The 26,616-nt window shown below is 49.7% G+C and overlaps 1 protein-coding gene across 1 annotated transcript in view; it reads right to left on the bottom strand.

Moving 5' to 3' along the window:
- Positions 1 to 743: 743 nt before the first annotated feature.
- ATP10D (ATPase phospholipid transporting 10D (putative)) overlaps positions 744 to 26,616 on the bottom strand; it is a 39,471-nt gene continuing 13,598 nt past the window's right edge. The window contains exons 6-19 of the mRNA XM_068137761.1: positions 24,933 to 25,039; positions 23,429 to 23,560; positions 20,549 to 20,676; positions 19,184 to 19,436; positions 18,116 to 18,357; positions 16,895 to 17,083; positions 14,195 to 14,822; positions 13,232 to 13,341; positions 11,595 to 11,721; positions 8,396 to 8,580; positions 4,705 to 5,014; positions 3,174 to 3,250; positions 2,048 to 2,173; positions 744 to 953 (exon numbers count right to left, since the gene is read on the bottom strand). Of these exons, the coding sequence (XP_067993862.1) occupies positions 744 to 953; positions 2,048 to 2,173; positions 3,174 to 3,250; positions 4,705 to 5,014; positions 8,396 to 8,580; positions 11,595 to 11,721; positions 13,232 to 13,341; positions 14,195 to 14,822; positions 16,895 to 17,083; positions 18,116 to 18,357; positions 19,184 to 19,436; positions 20,549 to 20,676; positions 23,429 to 23,560; positions 24,933 to 25,039 (2,824 nt within the window). The remainder of the gene's footprint in view (positions 954 to 2,047; positions 2,174 to 3,173; positions 3,251 to 4,704; positions 5,015 to 8,395; positions 8,581 to 11,594; positions 11,722 to 13,231; positions 13,342 to 14,194; positions 14,823 to 16,894; positions 17,084 to 18,115; positions 18,358 to 19,183; positions 19,437 to 20,548; positions 20,677 to 23,428; positions 23,561 to 24,932; positions 25,040 to 26,616) is intronic.

Here is a 26,616-nt window from a genome sequence, read left to right as displayed (position 1 = left end):
GAAAAGAGAACTAACCAGGTTGGCAAAGCCCTCAGAGATCATCCTTCCTGACACCCAGCCCTCAGATATTTATAGACACTGATCAGATTCCCCTCTCAGACTAAGCACCTCTCTGGGCAGCCTGCTCCAGGGCTCTGTCAGCACCACCATACAGAAGTGTCTCCTCCTGTTGAGGTGGAACCTCCTGTGTTCCAGCTTGTACCCACTGCTCCTTGTCCTATCACTGGGCACCACCAAAAGGAGCCTGGCACCTTCATCTTGACAGCCACCCCTCAGCTATTCATAGACATTGATCAGATCCTCTCTCAGCCTTCTCTTCTCCAGACTAAACAGCCCCAGGGCTCTCAGCCTTCTTTTCTAATGGAGAAAGTGATTTTAAACTTCATGTTTGTCTGACCAATGTCTATCAATAGCTGAGGGGTGGGTGTCCAGTGGAGGGGGCCAAGCTCTTCTTGGTGGTGCACAGCAACAAGACAAGGAACAACAGGCTCAAACTTGGACATAGAAGATTTCACCTCAACATAAGGAGAAACTTCTTGACAGTGAGGGTGCCAGAGCCCTGGAGCAGGCTGCCCAGAGAGGTTGTGGAGTCTCCTTCTCTGGAGACTTTCTAACCCCACTTGGATGCATTCCTGTGCAGACTGCCCTGGGTGCTCCTGCTCTGGCAGGGGGGGTTGGACTGGATGATCTCTAATGTACTGTGGTACTGTGACCATTTCAGTTTGCTTCAGGCCAAGCACTCTTTAACCTACCCCAGATTTCTGGCTGATCATGTACAGCTGTGGGAGCTGCAGGAGTATCTCTGCAGGCACATCTTTGTCCAAGACACCATAAAGGATGGGTGGCACCGATGTAAAAAGGAGATTGAAAAGAATCAAGATCCAGTAGTCAGTCATTGATGTGCCTGAAAACCCACAGAAGAACTGGTACCAGAAGAGGAGGTTCACATAGGCCTGCAAAGAGAAAGGTGACATGATGAGATCACAGAATCACAGAATCAATAAGGTTGGAAAAGACCTCAGAGATTATCAAGTCCAACCTGTCACCCAACACCTCATGACTAACTTAACCACGGCTCCAAGTGCCACATCCAATCCCCTCTTGAACACCTCCAGGGATGGTGACTCCACCACCTCCTCAGGCAGCACATCCCAATGGCTAACAACTCTCTCTGTGCAGAACTTTCTCCTCACCTCCAGCCTGAACCTCCCCTGGCACAGCTTGAGACTGTGTCCTCTTGTTCTGGTGCTGGTTGCCTGGGAGAAGAGACCAACCCCCACCTGGCTACAACCTCTCTTCAGGGAGTTGTACACAGCAAGAAGGTATCCCCTGAGTCTCCTCTTCTCCAGGCTAAGCAACCCCAGCTCCCTCAGCCTCTCCTCACAGGGCTGTGCTCCAGACCCCTCCCCAGCCTCGTTGCCCCTCTCTGGACACCTTCAATGTCTCAATGTCCTTCTTAAACTGAGGAGCCCAGAACTGGACATAGGACTCAAGGTGTGGCCTAACCAGTGCTGAGCACAAGGCAGAATGACTTCCCTGCTCCTGCTGCCACACTCTTCCTGATGCAGGCCAGGATGCCCTTGGCCTTCTTGGCCACCTGGGCACACATATGTCAGCTGTGGACAAGTGCTTTGAAAGTCAGGAGGGAAACAGGCAGCTCTTAGGTCTGGCCACAGCAGTCTCTGGAAAATGAAGCAGAAGTGCTGTGGAGTATGTGCCAATCCCACACACTTTGAAATCAGATCTGCCTAGCAGACAGCTTTACATTTCACAATTGGCCAGGCCCTCTTTGAAGCCATACTGCCACAGCATTAATAATGCCTCTGCCCCCTCAGACAATAGCCTGGAGTGGGAAATTCAGCCCAAGGAATAGGAGCCTTCAGTCTCTGCAGCCATAGAGGAGAAGCCGACCCCACTAACCATGCTCTTTGTGTCTTTCTGAACCCATTCACAGCAGAAACTAACACAGCCTACAAAGCCCTGCTAAAGCCTCCAGAGCTCTCTGATGTGCCAACTGTGCTCTCCCTGGGATGGGACAGCCACTTACCACGTTCTTGTAGAAGTAGTACAGCACCATGTTGGTGAGCCTGGTGGAACACCAGTGACCATGAACAAGCAGCAGCTTCCTGAGGTGTCTAAACTGAGAGATGGCAAAGTCACTTGCCATCACAGCCTGCAAAGCACACAGAGCAAGGGACATGTCATAGCCAAACTGGTAAAGGTAAGCTTCTGGTGAGACTCCACCTGGAGCTCTCTGTCCAGTTCTGGAGCCCCTAGGACAGGAAGGATCTGGAGGTGCTGGAAGGTGTCCAGAGAAGGGCCATGAGGATGAGCAGAGGGCTGGAGCTGCTCTGCTATGAGGACAGACTGAGGGAGTTGGGGTTGCGCAGTCTGGAGAACAGAAGGCTCCCAGGAGACCTAATTGTGGCCTCCAGTATCTGAAGGGAGCCTACAAGAAAGCTGGGGAGGGACTTCCTAGGGTGTCAGGGAGTGATAGGCCTGGGGGGAATGGAGCCAAGCTGGAGGAGGGAAGATTCAGATTAGACATCAGGAAGAAGTTGTTCCCCATGAGGGTGGTGAGAGCCTGGCACAGGTTGCCCACGGAGGTGGTGGCAGCCTCATCCCTGGAGGTGTTTGCAGCCAGGCTGGATGTGGCTGTGAGCAACCTGCTGTAGTGTGAGGTGTCCCTGCCCATGGCAGGGGGCTTGGAACTGGATGATCCTTGAGGTCCCTTCCAACCCTAACAACTCTATGATTCAGATACTGACAGGTAAGCAACCCACCTCCTGTTGGAAACCCTTATTCTGTGTGCTCCTGATCTCAGCCTCACTCAGAGCTGAGCCCCTCCATACACCAACTTTCCACCACCACACAGCACAGGCTGGGACCTGGCTGGCTGTCTTTACTATCACCACACAGCTGCACAGAAATCCCTGGTGCTTGGGCTGTTTGTCTCCTGGCAGGAGATGACTGATGGCAGCAAAGCTCTGCTGTTTGGAGTCTGAACCCCTGCAGCACTCAGCTCCTGGAAGAGTGCTGAGGCCTGGAGTGTGAGCTCAAGCTCTTGCCTGTGTATGGTAATGGACTGTGGAGCCACTGGGCCTCCAGGGTAAATTCTGGACAGATTTCAAAGGGAATGTGATGACATTTGCAGCTGTCTTTGTATACACTACCTGCATGCCTTCTTGGCCTGATATCCCCACACCAATGTCAGCCACCTGGATCATACTGACATCATTGGCACCATCCCCTACAGGAAAATGGAAGAGTTAAAATGCAAAGCCAACCTCTCTTACATGGAGTGCAGCCTGGAGGAAGGTTTGCTAGACATCAGCACATTGAAAGGAGGGTGTCAGGAAGAGACAAACACAGCAGAACACCACAGAGCTGAGGGAAAAGCAATTCTGTGGCCAGAGAAATGCAGCAGAACACCACAGAGCTGAGGGAAAAGCAATTCTGTGGCCAGAGAAATGCAGCAGAACACCACAGAGCTGAGGGAAAAGCAATTCTGTGGCCAGAGAAATGCAGCAGAACACCACAGAGCTGAGGGAAAAGCAATTCTGTGGCCAGAGAAATGCAGCAGAACACCACAGAGCTGAGGGAAAAGCAATTCTGTGGCCAGAGAAATACAGCAGAGCACCACAGAGCTGAGGGAAAAGCATTTTGTGGCAGGGTGAGTAAGAGGAAGGCCTGACTGAAGTGAGCTATGTTCTCCACATGGACATTAGCTATTCCTTTTGGCAGAGGAAGCAGGTATGCTGAAACAGAAGATATGGGTGTTTCAACTCACTCTCCCTCCCTATTTGGGGGGTTATGATGGAAAATGCCAGGGAAAATCCCCTGCCCATAACATGGTGCACAACTGCTTCTCTTCTTGTTGCTTTAGGTTACCATGAGTAAGTCTATGGCCTCAAATGTGCCAGCTAGGAAGGCCAACAGCACTTTAGCTCAGAGATATCTAGGACTCCAAGGATCACCTTCCTTGTAAACCTCTGCTATGAGGACAGGCTGAGGGAGCTGGGGGTGTTCAGCCTGGAGAAGAGAAGGCTCCAAGGAGACCTAATAGCAGCCTGCCAAGACCTGAAGGGGGCTACAAGAAGGATGGAGAAAGACTGATTGCAAAGGCCTGCAGTGATAGGATGTGAGGAGGAGGTTCTTCACCACGAGAGTGGTGAGACCCTGGAATGGGTTGTCCAGGGGGGTGGTTGAGGCCCTGACCCTGGAGGTGTTTAAGAGCAGGCTGGATGAGGCTCTGGCCAGCCTGACCTAGTGTGGGGTGTCCCTGCCCATGGCAGGGGGGTTGGAACTAGCTGATCCTTGTGGTCCCTTCCAACCCTGACTGATACTATGATACTATGATGAGGGCAATGAGGGCTTCAAACTGCAGAAAAGCAGATTGAGATTGGATGTTAGGAACAACTTCTGCACCATGAGGGTAGTGTAACACTGCAACAAGTTGCTCAGGGAGGTGGTTGAGGCCCCATCCCTGGAGATGAATATTCAAGGTGAGGCTCAACAGGGCTCTGGGCAGCCTGATCTAGTTGGGGATGTCCCTGCTGACTGCAGAGGGGGTTGGACTGGATGACCTCTGGAGGTCCCTTCCAGCCCAGCCCATTCTGTGATTCTATGATTAACAAAAACACAGGAGAGAAGACACTGCCTTCCACTTCCTCTCAGGGGAAAGAAGATAAGCACAAGACTCACCTACAGCTAATGTCATTGCCTGTAGTTTACTCCTCACCAGTCTGACCAGGAGGCTCTTCTGCAGAGGGGTGGCTTGGCAGCAGACCACAGCCCGACACTTTTCTGTGAGTTCCAGGAAAACATTCTGCAGGCTGTCATGAAGAACATGCTCTAAAGTCCTTCCATCAATAACCAGCCCTGCACTGAACCCTGGAGCTTGGGTGGAGGGACTTGCACAGACATTCCCAAGATTCTGGCTGGGGCTTTTTTGGGCAGAAGTATTCTTCTGGATGTCGTCAAGGATTTTGCTCATCACCAAGGCACAGGCATCCTAATTAGAGAGAAGAGAAAGGCAGCTTGGTAAATACTGTTTGTCCCACCCCTGTACTCAGCACTGCTTAGGCCACACCTTGAGTCCTGTGTCCAGTTCTGGGCTCCTCAGTTTAAGAAGGACATTGAGACACTGGAAGGTGTCCAGAGAAGGGCAACAAAGCTGGGGAGGGGTCTGGAGCACAGCCCTGTGAGGAAAGGCTGAGGGAGCTGGGGGTGTTTATCCTGGAGATGAGGATGCTCAGGGGAGACCTTGCCCTCTACAACTACCTGAAGGGAGGTTGTAGCCAGGTGGGGGTTGGTCTCTTCTCCCAGGCAAGCAGCACCAGAACAAGAGGACACAGTCTCAAGCTGTGCCAGGGGAGGTTTAGGCTGGAGGTGAGGAGAAAGTTCTTCCCAGCAAGAGAGATTGGCCATTGGAATGTGCTGCCCAGGGAGGTGGTGGAGTCACCATCACTGGGGGTGTTCAAGAGGGGATTGGATGTGGCACTTGAAGCCATGGTTTAGTGGTCAGGAGGTGCTGGGTGACAGGCTGGACTTGGTGATCTCTGAGGTCTTTTCCAACCTTATTGATTCTATGACCTGTGGAGGTTCCAAGCACCCAAAAGTAGACATCAAGTGCCACCCAAAACTGCAGCATGTTTAACTCAATTGCTCAAGGCCTCACCCAACCTGGCCTTGAACCCCCAGGGAGGAGGCAGCCACAGCCTCCCTGGACAGCCTATTCCAGGGTCTCACCACCCTCATACTGAAGAACATCTTCCTAAGCTCCAGTCTAACCCTGCTCTCCCTCAGCTTCAAACCATTCCCCCTTGTCCTGTCTGCAGACACCCTGATGAAAATCCCTCTGCAGCCTTCCTGTAGGATCCCTTCAGGTATTGGAAGGCAGCTCTAAGGTCATAGTATCATAGTATCATTCAGGGTTGGAAGGGACCACAAGGATCATCCAGTTCCAACCCCCCTGCCATGGGCAGGGACACCCCACACTACATCAGCCTGGCCAGAGCCTCATCCAGCCTGGGCTTAAACACCTCCAGGGACAGGGCCCCAACCACCTCCCTGGACAACCCATTCCAGGGCTTCACCACTCTCATGGGGAAGAACTTCCTCCTCCCCTCCAGCCTGAATCTCCCCACCTCCAGCTTCATTCCATTCCCTCTAGTCCTATCACTACCTGAGATCCTGAGAAGTCCCTCCCCAGCCTTCCTGTAGGCCCCCTGGAGAACCTCTCTTCTCCAGGCTGAACACCCCCAGCTCCCTCAGCCTGTCCTCAAAACTGCACCCACTGCAGCTGCTGGGTGGTGGGGAGAAGGTGGCTTCCTTTAGCCCTGATAAAGCCTGTTGGCAGATTGGTTCTCTTGAATCAAGGAAAACAACTCCCTGGGCATTCATGCCAGGCAAGCAGGGCTGAGGGGAGGATGCATTACACCACAGCAGCACAAAACTGAACTTCAAGAGGATTTGCCTGAGAATAATTCTTCACACTGCTTACATGCTGCAACCCACAGCCACATGAAATCTCTAAGAGCCCTCTGAAGCCTCTCTAACCGACCACAAAGAGAAATTAAGGCCTCTATTGAATGAGAGGAGTTGATCCTCATTGAGGGGGTTGTATATTAAGAACCAGATGTTCCAGATACATATAAAGGACTTAATAGTCTGCCCTCCAGGAAGCAAAGCATCAGTTGGTTTGTTTGTTGGGGTTTTTCTTTTCCCCCCAGTATTTTAATCTTCCCAGAAATCCTGTGGCCTTTGGTGTGCTGGGAAAGCAGAGCACATTGGAGCTGTTTTCCTGCTGTCCTGCCCTGTGGTGCAGCCCTGGCTGAATTTTTAGCTAAGCAAAAACATACAGTAATAATAATCATAGCATCATCTTAGAATTGTTAGGGTTGGAAGGGACCACCAAGGTCCCCCACAGCAAGCTCCTGGCCAAGCTGTCAGCCCATGGCTTGGATGGGAGCACACTGCACTGGATTAGGAACTGGCTGGAGGGCCAAGCCCAGAGAGTGGTGGTGAATGGTGCCACATCCAGCTGGCAACCAGGCACCAGTGGTGTGCCCCAAGGATCAGTGCTGGGCCCTGTGCTCTTTAACATCTTCATTGATGATCTGGATGAGGGCATTGAGTCCATCAGCAGTGAATTTGCTGATGACACCAAGCTGGGGGCAGGAGTTGATCTGCTGGAGGGGAGAGAGGCTCTGCAGAGGGACCTGGACAGGCTGGGCAGATGGGCAGAGTCCAAGGGCAGGAGATTGAACACATCCAAGTGCCAGGTTCTGCACATTGGCCACAACAACCCCATGCAGTGCTACAGGCTGGGGTCAGAGTGGCTGGAGAGCAGCCAGGCAGAGAGGGATCTGGGGGTGGTGGTCGATGGTAGGCAGAACATGAGCCTGCAGTGTGCCCAGGTGGCCAAGAGGGCCAATGGCATCCTGGCCTGCATCAGGAACAGTGTGGCCAGCAGGACAAGGGAGGTTACTCTTCCCCTGTCCTCAGCACTGGTTATTCCACACCTTGAGTACTGTGTCCAGTTCTGGGCCCCTCAGTTTAGGAAGGAGGTTGACTTGCTGGAATGAGTCCAGAGAAGGGCAACGAAGTTGGGGAGGGGTTTGGAACACAGCCCTGTGAGGAGAGGCTGAGGGAGCTGGGGTTGCTTAGCCTGGAGAAAAGGAGGCTCAGGGGTGACCTTCTTGCTCTCTACAACTACCTGAAGGGAGGTTGTAGACAGGTGGATGTTGGTCTCTTCTCTCAGGCAACCAGCACCAGAACAAGAGGACACAGTCTCAGGCTGCACCAGGGGAGGTTTAGGCTGGAGGTTAGGAAGAAGTTCTACACAGAGAGAGTGATTGCCCATTGGAATGGGCTGCCTGGGGAGGTGGTGGAGTCACCATCACTGGAGGTGTTCAGGAGGAGACTTGATGGGGTGCTTGGTGCCATGGGTTAGCTGTTTAGGTGGGTTGGATTGGTTGATGGATTGGACACGATGATCTTGAAGGTCTCTTCCAGCCTGGTCTGGTCTGGTCTGGTCTGGTCTGGTCTGGTCTGGTCTATTCTATTCTATTCTATTCTATTCTATTCTATTCTATTCTATTCTATTCTATTCTATCATCTAGTTCCAACCCCCAGTGCCCTGAGCCACATCCAGCCTGGTCTTAATAACCTCCAGGGATGAGGCTTCCACCACCTCCTTAGGCAACTTGTTCCAGTGTCTCAGAGCCATAATAATAATGATAATAATGATTATAATAATGATTATAATAACTATAATAATGATAATAGTGATATTAATGATTATAATAATGATAATAATAATGATGATGATGATAATGATGATGATGATGATAACAATCCAAAATGAAGCCAAGTGTCATTTTCCACTCACCCTACTCTGTGACTTGAGAGTGAAGATTCTGTCATCTGGTTCCAGCAGCTTACAAGCAAAGGCAATGTTGACAGCTGTCTCTCTCTTGTCACCTGTCAGCATCCACACTTTCACCCCTGCTCTCCTCAAGGCCTGGATGGTGTCTGGCACTCCCTCCTGCAGCCGATCCTCGATGCCAGTGGCACCTTTGTGTGCACAAGCAGAAGGATTTAGTGCTGCTGGGTTTCCACAAACAGGACAAGATGGTCCTCCCTGCCTATCCACATCCCAAAAGAACAGGAGGGAGAGGGTTGGCCAAATGACAGCTGTGGGCTGAAAGCCATTCACAAGCTAAGTAAAACAGGAGGAAGTTGTTCAAATGCTGCCTGGCCAGTGAGCTTGCACACAGGACAGAGCCAAGGTATTTCTAAAACACCTAAGCCAAAATGTGTTTCATTCACAACATGGTTGACCTAAGCTTGTCAGATGCCTGCCAAAATCTCTTGTTGAGGAAGAGTCCAAGTGCCAGGTGCTGCACTTTGGCCACAACAGCCCCATGCAGTGCTACAGGCTGGGGTCAGAGTGGCTGGAGAGCAGCCTGGCAGAGAGGGACCTGGGGGTGCTGGTTGACAGCAGCTGAATATGAGCCAGCAATGTGTCCAGGTGGCCAAGAAGGCCAATGGCATCCTGGCCTGGACCAGGAATAGTGTGGCCAGCAGGATCAGGGAAGTCATTATGCCCTGTACTCAGCACTGGTTAGGCCACACCTTGAGTCCTGTGTCCAGTTCTGGGCTCCTCAATTTAAGAAGGACATTGAGACTCTTGAAGATGTCCAGAGAAGGGCAACAAAGCTGGGGAGAGGTCTGGAGCACAGCCCTGTGAGGAGAGGCTGAGGGAGCTGGGGTTGCTTAGCCTGGAGAAGAGAAGGCTCAGGGGAGACCTTATTGCTGTCTACAACTCCCTGAAGGGAGGTTGTAGCCAGGTGGGGGTTGGTCTCTTCTCCCAGGCAACCAGCACCAGAACAAGAGGACACAGTCTCCAGCTGTGCCAGGGGAAGTTTAGGCTTGAGGTGAGGAGAAAGTTCTTCACAGAGAGAGTTGTTAGCCATTGGGATGTGCTGCCCAGGGAGGTGGTGGAGTCACTGTCCCTGAAGGTGTTCAAGAGGGGATTGGATGTGGCACTTGGAGCCATGGTTTAGTTGTCAGGAGGTGTTAGGTATTAGGTAATAGGTTGGACTTGATGATCTCTGAGGTCTTTTCTAACCTGGTTGACTCTGTGATTCTGAGACCAGCCTGGGAATTCCTCCCTTCCACAGCTCTCTGTCCCATCATATGTGAGGCTGTTGACAAACACTCTCAGGGGCCTCCAGCTCTTCACAAGACCCTTTTAAGCCAACTTGTCTCTTTCTCATGGCTTTTCCAGCCCTTAGCAGCTGTGGGACACAGGCTTCTAGGCTTCTCACAACATTCACACTCCTTTCTACCTCAGACTACCCCAAATCTTCTTCCATGTATTACCTCAATCCTTCCTGTTCCAAGGACAACTTCCCTTCCTTATTCTCAGGGCTGCTCCAGGGTGAGTTCTCTGTACCTCTTGTCTCAAGCCCTCACTTTTCCACACCAAAATCTCCTTCTCTTACATCCTATTTTTTGCCACTGCTGCAAAGATCTCTCATTCATCATCAGTTTCTCCACTACTCTCTGTAGTCTCTGTAGCACCTCCTGTCCCAGGTCCTTTCAATTCACAGCACTAAGCTCTTGTGTTTTCACAGAATCACAGAATGCCTTAGCTTGGAAGGGACCTCAGAGATCATCTACTCCAACCTCCCTGCCAGGGGCAGGGACCCCTCTCAACTAGACTCAATTGCTCGAGGCCTCACCCAATCTGGCCTTGAACTCCCCCAGGGAGGTGGCAGCCACAACCTCCCTGGGCAGCCTGTGCCAGAGGCTCACCACCTTGATACTGAAGAACTTCTTTGTATGACCCAGTCTAAATCACTCTCCCTCAGCTACAAACCATTGTTCCTTGTCCTGTCTCCAGACACCCTGAGGCAAAGTCCCCCTGCAGCCTTCCTGCAGGATCCCTTCAGGTATTGGAAGGCAGCTCTGAGGTCTCCCTGGAGAACTTCTCCAGGTTGAACACCCCCAGCTCCCTCAGCCTGTCCTCACATCAGAGGTGCTCCAACCCTTGGATCATCTCTGTGAGCTCCTCTGGACTCCCTCCAACAGCTCTGTGTCCTTACACTGGGGACAGCAGAACTGGATGCAGGATTCATGGTGTGTTCTCAGCAGAGCAGAGTCAAGGGGCAGAATCCCCTCTCTTGCCCAGCTGCCAGCTGCCTGCTGGGCTGCATGAGGGCACTGCCAGCTCATGCTGAACTTCTCATCCATCAACACCCCCAAGCCTTCTTTCTTCAGAGCTATCCTCAACCCACTCTGCACCCAGCCTGGATCTGTGCTCCTTTGTTGTCCTGCTGGCCACACTTCTCTTGATGCCCAGCCAGCCTTGTGATTTGTCATTTTCACTTCATGTTCTTATTATGATGACTCTTAAAACTTCTTGTGAGCACATAATAAAAAAACCCCAAACCAATTAAGCTACACTTAAAAAAAACCCCAGCCAGTAAAACTTTGTGGTTTACAAAACCCAGAAGAGCAGTAGCTGTCTTCAGAGTGCTTCATAACTAGGACCACACACACGCAAGATCTCTGAATTCAGGAGTGACAATAACTTCTGGTTGTGTAGAAAGCTCTGTGTTCCACACCAATTTTTAGTTTGAAGGAGAAAGAGGCTGAGGGGAGACCTCACTGCTCTCTGCAACTACCTGAAAAGATGCTGTGGAGAGGCTGCTGCTGGTCTCTTCTCACAGCTAATTAGTGATAGAACAAGAGGGAATGGCCTCAAGCTGCAGCAGGGTAGGTTTAGACTGGACATTAGCAAACATTTTTCCCCAGCAGGAGTGGTCAGGCATTGGAATGTGCTGCCCAGGGAGGTGGGGGAGTCACCAAGCCTGGATGTGTGGTTTGGATGTGGTGCTTGGGGCTATGGTTTAGGGGTGAGCCTTGCAGAGTAGGGCTCTGGGTTGGACTTGGAGATCCTGAGGGTCTCTTCCAACCTGAATGTTTCTGTGATGTTGAGGTTAGCACAGCTCTCTGCAGGTAAATTCCCATTATGAACATCAGGAGCAGTCTCCTGGGAGTTGACAGCATTTTCTACCTACCCAGCAATGTTAGCCCAGTCTCCAGCCTCATGGCAGATTCCAGCAGCAGTGCCTCCCTGTTGTCAATACTGGTTTCTGCTAAGAAATGATGATTTAACCACTCTGCATATTCTGCATCACTCATCACCTACAGAGGGAGAGAAAACAAACAGCAATCCATTTCTGTTGGGTTTTCAAGGGTGCCTCAGAGGTGTCTGCCCAGTTACTTTTGCTGGCCACATGCTGAACCTGCAAGCACAGCCCCTGGCAGTGCCTTTACTTACTCCCCAACACATCCCCAGGTTCAGCACAATGCTCATAGTGTTGGACTACTTTGCCAGGCTTCACAAACCAGGCTACTCACCAGCACCCTGCAGGTTCCTGGAGCTGCCTGCCAGAGTCTCATTCCAGGCCAGTGGGCACAGTGCACTCTCCCTCCTGCTCTTGAATTGCAGCAGTGACACAGAATCACTGCACAGCTGTGTACAGCTTGATGACTGAACAGCTGCACAGCCTCCACTTTATCTGGTGCAAGGCTTTCTGTTTCAATCCCTATGGAATTTCACTTCTGAGCAGCTTTGAATTTCAAATGGAACCTCAGAACATCACCAAAGGTTTGCAGCCAGAGCTTGTAACACTGCAAACTCTTTGTGAAACCCAATCAAAGAAGGCTGACTTCCTTTGTTTTCCATGTCTGGAACTCCAACCAGAGTAAGTCTCATTCAAAGAGACCTGCTCAGGACTTGTGAAGAGAACTCAGGCTGCTTGCCAAGCCCTGTTTCACAGTGAGACTATTAAGCTGCTTGGCATTCTAAAGTGGAATTGAAACAGAGAATTGTTAGGGTTGGAAGGGACCTCAAGGATCAGCCAGTTCCAACCCACCTGCCATGGCCAGGAACATCTCACACTAGTTCAGGTTGCTCAGAGCCACATCAGCCTGGCCTTAAAAACCTCCAGGGAGGAGGCTTCCACCACCTCCCTGAGCAACCTGGGCAATAGATTCTAGAGGAATGGATTCTAAAGGAATGGATTTGAGCCAGCTTAGAAATTCCTCTTGAAAGAACACAAGGACAACAAATGCGGCAAAGAAGGCATTTGCTTAGAAGCAGCAATGTCTGCTCCATTAGTGATACCACTCAGGTTGGCAGGTAAACACTCTAAGAATATATATATTAGAATCATAGAATGCTTAGGGTTGGAAGGGACCTCAAGGATCAGCCAGTTCCAGCCCCCTGCCATGGGCAGGGACACCTCACACTACAGCAGGTTGCTCACAGCCACATCCAGCCTGGCTGAAAAACCCTCCAGGGATGGGGCTGCCACCACCTCCCTGGGCAACCTGTGCCAGTCTCTCACCACCCTCATGGGGAAGAACTTCTTCCTAACATCCAATCTCAATCTACCCATTTCTAGTTTTGCTCCATCACCCCCCAGTCCTATCACTCCCTGACAGCCTCAAAAGTCCCTCCCCAGCTTTCTTGTAGACCCCTTCAGATACTGGAAGGCCACAATTAGGTCTCCTCAGAGCCTTCTCTTCTCCTGACTGAACAGCCCCAACTCCCTCAGTCTGTCCTTATAGGAGAGCAGCTCCAGCCCTCTGCTCAGGCTCTTGGCCCTTCTCTGGCCATGCTCCAGCAGGAGGGCATTGACAGGAATACCTTCTTAGCAATACACAGGGTGCGCAGTCCCCTTCTTGCATAGGCATCCAAATGCTTCTGAGTTCTCTCTTTAATCTTCTTTTGCTCTATTTCTGCATGATTAGCACCTCCTGTCACACAAAAAGCACAGAGAGCAAAGTGAACATGCATTTCCTTAGGCTAAATTCAGTGGGAAAACTTTGAAGGTCTAAAGCCATTTTAAAAGATGCCAACCTGAAACCCTAAAAAAGTCCCTCCCCAGCTTGCTTGGAGCCTCCTTCAGAGGCTGGAAGGCCACAATGAGGTCTCCTTGGAGCCTTCTCTTCTCCAGACTAAACAGCCCCAATTCTCTCAGCCAGGAGGACATGATATGCTTCACCAGCAAACAGATGAAGTTTCCATAACTATATTATGCAAACACTAGGCTCTTCTCATGAACCAGGAAAAGACTTTCAAGATCAAGTCCAACCTATCACCCAACACCATCTAATCAACTAAACCATGGCACCAAGTGCCTCATCCAGTCTCTTCTTAAACACTTCCAGGGATGGTGACTCCACCACCTCCCTGGGCAGCACATACCAGTGGCCAATCTCCCTTGCTGGGAAGGATTTTTTACTAACCTCCAGCCTAAACTTCCCCTGGCACAGCTTGAGACTGTGTCCTCTTGTTCTGGTGCTGGATGCCTGGGAGAAGAGACCAACCCCAACTGGGCTATAACCTCCTTTCAGGTAGTTGTAGAGAGCCATAAGGTCTCCCCTGAGCCTCCTCCTGTGCAGGCTAAGCAACCCCAGCTCCCTCAGCCTCTCCTCACAGGGCTGTGTTCCAAACCCCTCCCCAGCTTTGTTGCCCTCCTCTGGACACCTTCCAGCAGCTCAACATCTTTCCTAAACTGAGGGGCCCAGCACTGGACACAGTACCCAAGGTGACAACTGTACAGAAGAATGACAGAGGTGAGGCAGGAAGCAGAAGCTCTGCAGATACCTTCAGGTGCAGCTCTCACCAAGTCCATCATGACTGAGTCTGCCCCTTTGGTGTACACCACCACGCAGTTGGAGAGCGGATGGCGAACCACCACCGACATCCTCTTCCGCAGGGAATCGAAGGGCAGGATGTGCAAAAGCTGAAACGTTAGAGACCCCAGGCCTGCCAAGTCCACAGTGACTTGCTCTGGAGTCCTGGACTGTAAAACACATTTGTAAGCTCTAGCTGCATGAACCAAGGCAGCTTCATCTGGGCTCTCAGCTTCGTAACACAGCCTAGGCGTGGGAGGTGATGCCTGGGGTGAGGCAGCGCAGCTGTGTTCACCGCCAGCAGCGACAGTCCCCACACCTCCTGCCTGAGGCACCGGGGGATGTTCTGGGCTGTCAGTGTGGGGAGGATCAGCAGCCCTTTGAGCAGCTCCATCCAAAGCAGGTGAAGCCAGTTTTGTTCTGAAAAGAGACAGTTTGCTCACAAAACTGGTTGGGCTTTCTGATGAGGAGGAGGAGGAGGATTCTTTCACACTCGGCAGCGGGGAGGAGCTCTGCCGGCGGACTGACAGCCTCTGGAACATCTGCCTGATTTCCTCAAGTGATTTGATTGGCATCCTACCCAGGGAGGCAAGTCTCATCTGCAACAGAACAGTTAGAGAAAGCATTTCTGTTGAATCCTTCATATTTTATTACATAAAAAAAGGAGAGAATGAAATCAAAGAGCTGAACTTAGAATCACAGAATGGGTTGGAAGGGACCTCCACAGGTCATAGAATCATAGAATCAATAAGGTTGGAAAAGACCTCAGAGATCATCCAGTCCAACCTGTCACCCAACACCTCATGACTAACTAAACCATGGCTTCAAGTGCCACATCCAATCCCCTCTTGAACACCTCCAGGGATGGTGACTCCACCACCTCCCTGGGCAGCACATTCCAATGGCCAATCTCTCTTCCTGGGAAGAACTTTCTCCTCACCTCCAGCCTAAACTTCCCCTGGCACAGCTTGAGACTGTGTCCTCTTGTTCTGGTGCTGCTTGCCTGGGAGAAGAGACCAACCCCCACCTGCTTACAGCCACCCTTCAGGTAGTTGTATAGAGCAAGAAGGTCTCCCTTGAGCCTCCTCTTCTCCAGCCTAAACACCCCAGGTCATCCAGTCCAACCCCCTCTGCAGTCAGCAGGGACATCCTCAACTAGATCAGGTTGCCCAGAGCCCTGTCCAGCCCCACCTTGAGTATCTCCAGGGATGGAGCCTCAACCACCTCCCTGGGCAACTTGTTGCAATGTTCCACTACCCTCATGGTGCAGAACTTGTTCCTAGCATCCAATCTAAACCTCTTCTCTAGTTTGAAACCACTGTCACCTTGCCCTACCACTCCAGGCCTTTGTAAAGCTGATCATGCTGCTCAGTCAGAACTGGTGAAACCTGGAGCTATGAAAATGTTACCTTGGAAAAAAATCATTCATACTCATGAAGCAGACAGTCCTGTCTTGAAATAAATGTTAGGCTGTGTGCTCTGAAAGCAGACACAGGGCTCCCACCCCAGCCCATTAAACCAGGCAGCCTGGCAAATTCACTGTACATTCAAGGTCAGACCACTTGAAGTCATACTGCAAAGCATTTTTGCCTTCAGATTATTACAGACATAAAGCCTGGGCAGCCTCAGTTCCAGTATTCTAGGAGTCTTCTAAGATTATTCCAACCTTCCAGCCAACTATAACCTATTTGTCAAGGTAACCTGAGTGGCACAGTATGCTTAAAGGAAGCTAGGGCACAGATCTGGAAAGAGTGAGCTGGAATAGAGACAATACCAAAGCTCAATTGCAAATGCACCATATGATTTGTCTTGTAAAAGTTAGGAACAGACTATACACAGAAGCAAAACCCATGGGAACCAGGCTTTTCTCCACAGGAAAAGCATTACCAGCATCACCTGAGACACAATAGCTCACTGCACTCTGGGGGTTTACAGCAGCTCCCTTCTTTCTGCCAGGGCACACCAGAAGAGGAGAAAGGGGAAGCTTGGAGAATGTCAGTCACTTGGTTGGTTGGGGGTTTTCTTCCCCTACAGGATCTCATTTATTTGTGGACATGGCCAAATCAGGAACAGTGTGGCCAGCAGGAGCAGGGAGGTCATTCTGCCCTGAACTCAGCACTGGTTAGGTCACACCTTGAGGACTGTGTCCAGTTCTGGGCCCCTCAGTTTAGGAAAGATGTTGAGATGCTGGAAGGTGTCCAGAGAAGGGCAACAAAGCTGGGGAGGGGTCTGGAGCACAGCCCTGTGAGGAGAGGCTGAGGGAGCTGGGGTTGCTTAGCCTGGACAGGAGGAGGCTCAGGGGAGACCTTCTTGCTCTCTACAACTACCTGAAGGGAGGTTATAGCCCAGTTGGGGTTGGTCTCTTCTCCCAGGCATCCAGCACCAGAACAAGAGGACACAGTCTCATGCTGTGCCAGGGGAAGTTTAGGCTGGAGGTGAAGAGAAAGTTCTTCCCAGAAAGAGTAATTGGCCATTGGGATGTGCTGCCCAGGGAGGTGGTGGAGTCACCATCACTGGAAGTGTTTAGGAAGAGCCTGGATGAGGCACTTGGAGCCATGGTTTAGTTGATCAGATGGTGCTGGGTGGTAGGTTGGACTGGATGATCTCAAAGGTCTTTTCCAACCTGGTTAATTCTGTATTCTGTAAAGAGCCAAAAATAAACCCCTCCTACCTTCTGACGAGGCTGATTGGGGACTGAAACTACAACAGTGTTACAGATTGCCAGAGCCAGAAAGAAGTCAGTGATGTACATGGTCTCCCAAGAGAACTTGCTGGAGGCTTCTTCTGGTTGCTGATAGGCAACAGATGAAATCTGACTGAACTTCTGCAGCAGTTGTGTGTCTGGTACAACATCTGTCTCCTGTTGATGAAATGAGCAAAAGTATCCATTAGGGTGTAAGATTAACCTCCTTCTCTGGAGCTTAAACCAGTTACAGGTGAATCATCACAGAATGGCTTAGGTTGTGGGGACCTCAGAGATCATCTACTTCAACCTCCCCACTATGGGCAGGGACACCTCTCAACGAGACTCAGCTGCTCAAGGCCTCATCCTTGGATGCCCCCAGGGAGGAGGCAGCCACAACCTCCCTGGGCAGCCTATTTCAGGGTCTCACCACCCTCATACTGAAGAACTTTTTCCTAAGCTCCAGTCTAAACCTACTCTCCCTCAGCTTCAAACCATTGTCCCTTGTCCTGCCTCTGGACACCCTGATGAAAAGTCCCTCTGCAGCCTTCCTGGAGGATCCCTTCAGGTATTGGAAGGCAGCTCTAAGGTTTTCCCAGAGACTTCTCTTCCCTAGGCTGAACAACCCCAGCTCCCTCAGCCCTCAGGCAGCTTCCTTCCTGTCAGATGTTGAGTTGGTTATTCCAGGAATTAGAGGAACACCCTGGTGTCTTCCCTGCCTTATGCTAGCCCAGGGAAAACTTCATGTCAGGCAGGTGAACAGCAGAGCCTCAGTTCATAGACACTTCAACAGAGATTAAATCTGGTGAATGCTATTTAGACACCTCCAGCTTCACAGGCAGAGCTTCTAGCTCTTGTAACCTCCAAGAAATCATTGCCCACCTGGGTATTTCCTACTAAACCCAACAGAAAATGCTGGGAACCTCTAAAAAGAACTGCTATTATGATGAAGCTGATTACTCCAGCTGGATTCATCATGGAGTCACAGCAGCAAGGACCACAGCACAGATCTTTGTGACCCAACAAACATCTGTCACGTCTGCTGCAAAGAAGATGCAGCCAGGCAGCCATGGGAGGCTCTGGTTTTGAAGGAAGGAAAAGCCCAGAGTTCTTAAATGAGAAGCACTCTGGTCAAATGGAGGTAAAAAGGATATTCCTTCCTTGAGTTATTGCAGAAACACAGCATCAGAATCCACAGCTCCTACTTACAATGGGGCTGCTGAAAGCAACATGTCCTGGGTGGGAAACAGCACCTTTTCCATCTTCCCTTCTTAATAATTGATTCAAAGACTTCCTCTTCAAAGGTTCATTCACAGGTGTACAGTTGTGCCCCTGGCATTTGGACACATGGGTTGAAGAGCCACACTGATGATCAGCTGAAGAGCCACACTGATGATCAGCTGAAGCCTCATCCTCTGAATCCACTTCTTGATAGGATTCCAACCTCTTTGCTATGGAAAGGAAAACAAAATTACTGTTCCATCAGCAGAAAGTAACCTGGCTGGAGCTTCAGGAAACAGGACTTTAAAAGGAAGGAAGATGGTATGTAGCTAAGAATAATCTACCACTTGTGAAAAATAAACCCCCCCACAAGCCAGCAACACTGACTCCCTGCTTGGGATGCTGAGCTTCAAGATCAGCACTCAGCTGGAGTGAATCCAGAAGCTGGGAGGAGTTCTAGACAACATGAGCTGCATGGAAACAAGTAAAGTTAACTGAATGTGCCTCCAGGAGGGCACATTGATAGGAGCCAAAGAATAATCATGATCTCAGAATACAGAATTAACAAGTCCAAGTGCCAGGTGCTGCACTCTGGCCACAGCAACCCCATGCAGTGCAACAGGCTGGGGTCAGAGTGGCTGGAGAGTAGCCAGGCAGAAAGGGACCTGCGGGTACTGGTTGATAGTAGGCTAGATATGAGCCAGCAGTGTGCCCAGGAGGCCAAGAAGGCCAATGGCATCCTGGCCTGGACCAGGAATAGTGTGGCCAGCAGAAGCAGGGAAGTCATTATGCCCTGGACTCAGCACTGATTAGGCCACAACTTGAGTCCTGTGTCCAGTTCTGGGCTCCTCAATTTAAGAAGGACATTGAGACTCTTGAACATGTCCAGAGAAGGGCAACAAGGCTGGGGAGCGGTTTGGAGCACAGCCCTGTGAGGAGAGGCTGAGGGAGCTGGGGTTGCTTAGGCTGGAGAAGAGGAGGCTCAGGGGTGACCTTCTTGCTGTCTACAGGTACCTGAAAAATGGCCCCACTGTGAGGAGAGGCTTAGTGTCTCACCGTTTTCCTCATGGCAATACTCCTGGCCTGCAATGCTGCACCTCCGGAAAACCATCTTGTTTTCAGTGAGGGTTCCAGTCTTGTCAGAGAAGATGTACTGAATCTGGCCAAGGTCCTCAGCAATATTCAGTGCTCGACACTGGATTGTGGAGTCTGTTTTCTCGTGGTAAAAATCAATGTCATTCTGGATCAAATAAATCTGCCCCAGTTTGACAATCTCAATTGAAACGTAGAGTGAAACCGGGATCAAGACCTACCAAAATAAAACAGGGAGGGGAGGTTAGATAAACCCAGACTCTTTGGCCACTTACAAACATGAAGTAGCTCCACTGAAGCTGAAGAGTGACTTCAAGGAGCCAGCAGTGTGCCCAGGTGGCCAAGAAGTCCAATGGCATCCTGGCCTGCATCAGGAATAGTGTGGTCAGCAGGAGCAGGGAAGTCATTCTGCCCTGTACTCAGCAGTGGTTAGGGTCACACCTTGAGTCCTGTGTCCAGTTCTGGGCTCCTCAATTTAAGAAGGACATTGAGACTCTTGAACATGTCCAGAGAAGGGCAACGAGGCTGGGGTGGGGTCTGGAGCACAGCCCTGTGAGGAGAGGCTGGGGGAGCTGGGGTTGCTTAGCCTGGAGAAGAGGAGGCTCAGGGGAGACCTTTGTGCTGTCTACAACTACCTGAAGGGAGGTTGTAGCCAGGTGGGGGTTGGTCTCTTCTCTCAGGCAACCAGCACCAGAATAAGAGGACACAGTCTCAAGCTGTGCCAGGGGAGGTTTAGGCTGGATGTTAGGAAGAAGTTCTACACAGAGAGAGTGACTTCCCATTGGAATGTGCTGCCCGAGGTGGTGGTGGAGTCACCATCACTGGAGGTGCTCAGGAGCAGACTTGAAAGGGTGCTTGGTGCCATGGATTAGTTGATCAGGTGGTGTTGGATGATAGGTTGGACACGATGATCTTGAAGGTCTCTTCCAGCCTGGTTCATCCTATTCTGTTCTATTCTACTCTAACTCCCTGAAGGGAGGTTCTAGCCAGGAGGGGGTTGGTCTCTTCTCCCAGGCAGGCAGCACCAGAACAAGAGGACACAGTCTCAAGCTGCACCAGGGGAAGTTTAGGCTGGAGGTGAGGAAAAAGTTCTTCCCAGAAAGAGAGATTGGGCATTGGAATGTGCTGCCCAGGGAGGTGGTAGAGTCCCCATCACTGGAGGTGTTCAAAAAAGGATTGGACGTGGCACTAGAAGCCATGGTTTAGTTAGTCATGAGGTGTTGGGAGGTAGTTTGGACTTGCTGATCTCTGAGGTCTTTTCCAACCTTATTGATTCTATGATTCTATGACAGCAAAATATATCCCATGTTTAAAGCAGAGCAAAGTTACCTGTAACAAAATGATCATTGTCCAGAACATATTGAACCCTGCTAGTGCTGGAGGAATCAATTTTCCATCTCTTTCAGGGATGTTAAAAAAGGGTATTTCTGAATACCTACTTAACCAAATTCCATGGCCTGGAAAACAAGAACAAGACAAAGTGAATCAGTTCAGGGTGATGGTGGTAGATGTTACAGGCTCTGTTGTTCTCTCTAAGGTTTTAAACTACCATTTTTCCTCTTGAGTTCCCCAATGGGAACCTCATTAAAATTAAGTATCAATGAAGAAATACCTTCTATCCACTTCTAGCAACAGCACATCTATACAGCATATCTCTGAACTAAAGGAATAAAGGGAGAAAAGAGTGAAGGAGTGAAGGAAGAAAGGAGTGAAGGAAGAAAGGAGTGAAGGAAGAAAGGAGTGAAGGAAGAAAGGAGTGAAGGAAGAAAGGAGTGAAGGAAGAAAGGAGTGAAGGAAGAAAGGAGTGAAGGAATTAAGGAAGAAAGGAGGGAAGGAAGAAAGGAGGGAAGGAAGAAAGGAGGGAAGGAAGAAAGGAGGGAAGGAAGAAAGGAGGGAAGGAAGAAAGGAGGGAAGGAAGAAAGGAGGGAAGGAAGAAAGGAGGGAAGGAAGAAAGGAGGGAAGGAAGAAAGGAGGAAAGGAAGAAAGGAGGAAAGGAAGAAAGGAGGAAAGGAAGAAAGGAGGAAAGGAAGAAAGGAGGAAAGGAAGAAAGGAGGAAAGGAAGAAAGGAGGAAAGGAAGAAAGGAGTGAAGGAAGAAAGGAGTGAAGGAAGAAAGGAGTGAAGGAAGAAAGGAGTGAAGGAAGAAAGGAGTGAAGGAAGAAAGGAGTGAAGGAAGAAAGGAGGAAAGGAAGAAAGGAGGGAAGGAAGAAAGGAGGGAAGGAAGAAAGGAGGGAAGGAAGAAAGGAGGGAAGGAAGAAAGGAGGGAAGGAAGAAAGGAGGAAAGGAAGAAAGGAGGGAAGGAAGAAAGGAGGGAAGGAAGAAAGGAGGGAAGGAAGAAAGGAGGGAAGGAAGAAAGGAGGGAAGGAAGAAAGGAGGGAAGGAAGAAAGGAGGGAAGGAAGAAAGGAGGGAAGGAAGAAAGGAGGGAAGGAAGAAAGGAGGAAAGGAAGAAAGGAGGAAAGGAAGAAAGGAGGAAAGGAAGAAAGGAGGAAAGGAAGAAAGGAGGAAAGGAAGAAAGGAGGAAAGGAAGAAAGGAGGAAAGGAAGAAAGGAGGAAAGGAAGAAAGGAGGAAAGGAAGAAAGGAGGAAAGGAAGAAAGGAGGAAAGGAGGAAAGGAGGAAAGGAAGAAAGGAGGAAAGGAAGAAAGGAGGGAAGGAAGAAAGGAGTGAAGGAAGAAAGGAGGAAAGGAAGACAGGAAGAAAGGAGGAAAGGAAGAAAGGAGGAAAGGAAGAAAGGAGGAAAGGAAGAAAGGAGGAAAGGAAGAAAGGAGGAAAGGAAGAAAGGAGGAAAGGAAGAAAGGAGGAAAGGAAGAAAGGAGGAAAGGAAGAAAGGAGGAAAGGAAGAAAGGAGGAAAGGAAGAAAGGAGGAAAGGAAGAAAGGAGGAAAGGAAGAAAGGAGGAAAGGAAGAAAGGAGTGAAGGAAGAAAGGAGGAAAGGAAGAAAGGAAGAAAGGAGGAAAGGAAGAAAGGAGGAAAGGAAGAAAGGAGGAAAGGAAGAAAGGAGGAAAGGAAGAAAGGAGGAAAGGAAGAAAGGAGGAAAGGAAGAAAGGAGGAAAGGAAGAAAGGAGGAAAGGAAGAAAGGAGGAAAGGAAGAAAGGAGGAAAGGAAGAAAGGAGGAAAGGAAGAAAGGAGTAATGGAGTAATGGAGTAAAGGAAGAAAGGAGTAAAAGAAGAAAGGAGTAAAGGATTAAAGGAGTAAAGGAATAAAGCAATAAAGGAATAAAGGAGTAAAGGAATAAAGGAGTAAAGGAATAAAGGAATAATGGAGTAAAGGAATAAAGGATAAAGAAATAAAGCAATAATGGAGTAAAGGAGTAAAGGATAAAGCAATAAAGGAGTAAAGGATAAAGGGATAAAGGAGTAAAGGAATAAAGGAGTAAAGGAGTAAAGGAATAAAAGAGTAAAGGAATAATGGAGTAAAGGAATAAAGGAGTAAAGGAATAAAGGAGTAAATTAATGGGCAAAGGAATAAAGGAGTAAAGGAATAAAGGAGTAAAGGAATAAAGGAGTAAAGGAATAATGGAGTAAAGGAATAATGGAGTAAAGGAATAATGGAGTAAAGGAATAATGGAGTAAAGGAGTAAAAAAATTAGTAAAGGAATAAAGGAGTAAAGGAATAAAGGAGTAAAGGAGTAAAGGAATAAAGGAGTACCAACTACTTTTGTAAACATTCCTTTTTTTTCCTCCTAAAAACAGCTCTAGCAAATAATTGTATAATCCTTGCTTGTCTAGGTTTCAGTTAACCTGTGAACACTGTGCCATCATTATGAAATGTAGTCTGAGGTTTTTAAACATCTTTGGAACACCTTTTTGATTTGTCACAGAAGTTAAGTCTGCTCAGACCAACTCAAGCTCACCATGTGATCAAGCCCTAAAATCTCAAGGCTCCAGTCTCCCCACAAGGCTGTGATTGCACCTTGTGTCACCTAGAAAAGCCTCAAGAGAAAGCAGGAGTTTTGCAGAGCAGTTAGCAACAGAAAAGAGAAATGAATCAGACCTAAGGACATGCACCAGGCACACACCTCCTGACCACACTCCAGATGACAGCATGACAACACAAACCGAAACCTGGCAGCATCCCCAGCTGCTGGGGAGCCACACGTGGACAAAGGCAGTTTCTGAGATGGGCTGTTATAATCAATCAGGCCCAAATGAAAACACTAAGCACTGTAGGCTGAGAGAGGCAAGCAGCAGGAGTCTGCCAGTTGCCACTTACCTATTGCACCAGTCAAACACATCAAAATCAGCAGCAGAACACACCAAAGAATGTCAGTGTTCACCTTCCGCTCCAGTTTGCTGCGCTTGTAATGAGGGCCACTGTTGTTCAGCATGGCTTTGGTTTCATGACCTGGAACACAACACAGGCTGGAATCCACCCAGAGCAGGCACCAGAACCACCAGTGCTTTGTACTTCTACAGCTCTGGGAAATGGGATGCTTCTGTTAACTGGTATTTGAACAGAGATTACAGAGTACTGGAGTACTGCATCCAGCTCTGGGGCCCTCAATACAGGAAAGACATGGACCTGATGGAGCAGGTCCAGAGGAGAGCCATGAAAATGATCAGGGGGGTTGGAGCACCTCTGATGAAAATACAGGCTGAGGGAGCTGGGGTTGTTAAGCCTGGAGAAGAGGAGGCTCTGGGGAGACCCAATAGCAGCCTGCCAGTACCTGAAGGGGGCCTAAAAGGATAGAGATGGACTGTTTACAAGGCCTGGATTGATAGGACATGGGGCAATGGCTTCAAACTAGTGAAGAGCAGATTTAGATTGGATGTTAGGAGTAAGTTCTGCACCATGAGGGTGATGGAACACTGGAACAGGTTGCCCAGGGAGGTGGTTGAGGCCCTATCCCTGGAGATACTGAAGGTGGAGGCTGGACAGGGCTCTGGGCAACCTGATCTAGTTGAGGATGCCCCTGCTGACTGCAGAGGGGGTTGGACTGGATGACCTTCAGTGGTCCCTTCCCATACAGACCATTCTATGATTCTAGAAGAGCAAACTCCCTGCTCCTGCTGGCCACACTATTTCTGATGCAGGCCTTCTTGGCCACCTGGGCAGAACACAGGTGGCCTCATCAACCATCAGACAAGTCAGTTCTTTACACTGTTAAAATAGAAATTAACTTAATCCAGACATAGAATTAAAGAATTGTTAGGGTTGGAAGGCACCTCAAAGACCATCCAGTTCCACCCCCCCTGCCTTGGGCAGGGACACCTCACACTCCATCAGGTTGTTCAGAGCCACGTCCAGCCTGGCCTTAAAAAACTCCAAGGATGAGGCTTCTACCACCTCCCTGGGCAGCCTGTGCCAGTCTCTCATGTATCCTTAACTTTTCTAGCTACAGCTGCCTTCTGTTGGATTCCAACTTTTACTCTTCTAATTTCCTTCTGCAAGATAACTGTTTCTTTGGACACACAGAACCAGAGAATGCTAGGGATTGGAAGGGACCTGTGGAGAGCATCAAGTCCAGCCCCCCTTCTAAAGCAGGATCCCCTAGGGCAGGTCACACAAGAACTCATCCAGGTGGGTTTTGAAAGTCCCTAGAGAAGGTGACTCCACAACCTCTCTGGGCAGCCTGCTCCAGTCCTCCATCACCCTTGCAGCAAAGAAGTTTCTCCCCATGTTGAGGTGGACCTTCCTGTGTTCCAGCTGGTATCCATTGCCCCAAAGCCTATCCTGTTTGCAGGGCAAGCTGTGACAGGCAGGGTGGCTCACTGACCTGCATATACCACTATGCCTACAACAGCCTCTGTGTTCCTCACAGTGCATCCTCGGAGCAGTAAGTTCTCCTTGCTGAGGCCCACTCGGTCCTTGTTTGAATGCTCACTGGAAAACAAACAAGCAAACAAAGCACATGACTTCAGCTGTAGGACTCAAGTAATCACCAGGCAAGCTTTGCAAAACCAGAGTGGCTGGAGAGCAGCCAGGCAGAGAGGGACCTGGGGGGTACTGGTTGACAGTAAGCTGAACATGAGCCAGCAGTGTGCCCAGGTGGCCAAGAAGGCCAATGGCATCCTGGCCTGCATCAAGAATAGTGTGGCCAGCAGGACAAGGGAGGTTATTCTTCCCCTGTACTCAGCACTGGTTAGGCCACACCTTGAGTCCTGTGTCCAGTTCAGGGCTCCTCAGTTTAGGAAAGTTTGTGGAAGGTGTCCAGAGAAGGGCAACAAAGCTGGGGAGGGGTCTGGAGCACAGCCCTGTGAGGAGAGGCTGAGGGAGCTGGGGTTGCTTAGCCTGGAGGGGAAGAGGCTCAGGGGAGACCTTACTGCTGTCTACAACCACATTAAGGGAGGTTGTAGCCACTCTGATGAAATGGAGGGAGCCCTCTTTTCTTCAGGCTGGACAGCCCCAGCACCCTTAGCCTATCCTCAGTGCAGAGATGGATCATCTTTGTGGTCCTCCTCTGGGCTCACTCCACCTGCTCTGCATATTTACGACTTTAATAACAAACAAACAACTTTTAAATTGTTTTAATTTTTGAAAGCCACAATTTTCTGAGTTAAAAAAAGAAATCCACTTACTTCTAGGTCTGGTTAATCAACAGAACTTTGCATTTTGCCTAGCCTGTGGTGTATACAGGCCATAGCCCAGACCAAACACTGTAGACATCAAATGTTATTCAGAGTAGATTGGAAACAGCCTAAACTACAATGCTGAAAATATTGAATGGAAACTGAAAACCAAGAGTGGGCTTTCCCTGTTCACTACCTGCTGCTCAGAAAGCCCTTCAGGAGCTCCATCTGCTGGGCTGCACCCAGAAATGGGCTGGCTTCTTCACACACTGCCACTAGCTCTTCAAGCAAACATTGCAAGCTCTCTGAAGATCAGGTAGGGCACCAAAGCAAATGACAATAGTTTGAAGAGCCACCAAGCCTCCTGTGGCAGTTTCAGGCTGTGCCTAGGAAAAGTTTTCTACAGATTGAGTAGGAAAGTGGTAGAAGTAAATAAATTACCCTTGGATGCAAAAGGAAAATGATGATAAGGTCTAACTCATCCCATTGGTCTGAAACTGCCTGAAAGGAGGTTGTAAACAGGTGGGGGTTGGTCTTTTCTCCCAGGCACCCAGCACCAGAACAAGAGGACACAGTCTCAAGCTACACCAGGGGAAGTTTAGGCTGAAGGTGAGGAGAAAGTTCTTCCCAGAAAGAGTAATTTGCCATTGGAATGTGCTGCCCAGGGAGGTGGTGGAGTCACCATCACTGGAGGTGTTCAAAAAGGGATTGGATGTGGCACTTGGAGCCATGGTTTAGTTGTCAGGAGGTGTTAGGTATAATAGGCTGGACTTTATAATCTCTGAGGAGCCATGGTTTAGTTGTCATGAGGTGTTAGGCATTAGATAGAACAGAACAGAACAGAACAGAACAGAATAGAATAGAATAGAATAGAACCAGACCAGGTTGGAA

The sequence above is a fragment of the Melanerpes formicivorus genome, unplaced genomic scaffold (genome assembly GCF_026170545.1).
Source record: "Melanerpes formicivorus ecotype bairdi unplaced genomic scaffold, bMelFor1.0.p_v2 SCAF_4, whole genome shotgun sequence".
Lineage (NCBI taxonomy): Eukaryota > Metazoa > Chordata > Aves > Piciformes > Picidae > Melanerpes > Melanerpes formicivorus.
This window is presented reverse-complemented; position numbering and strand designations above follow the sequence as displayed.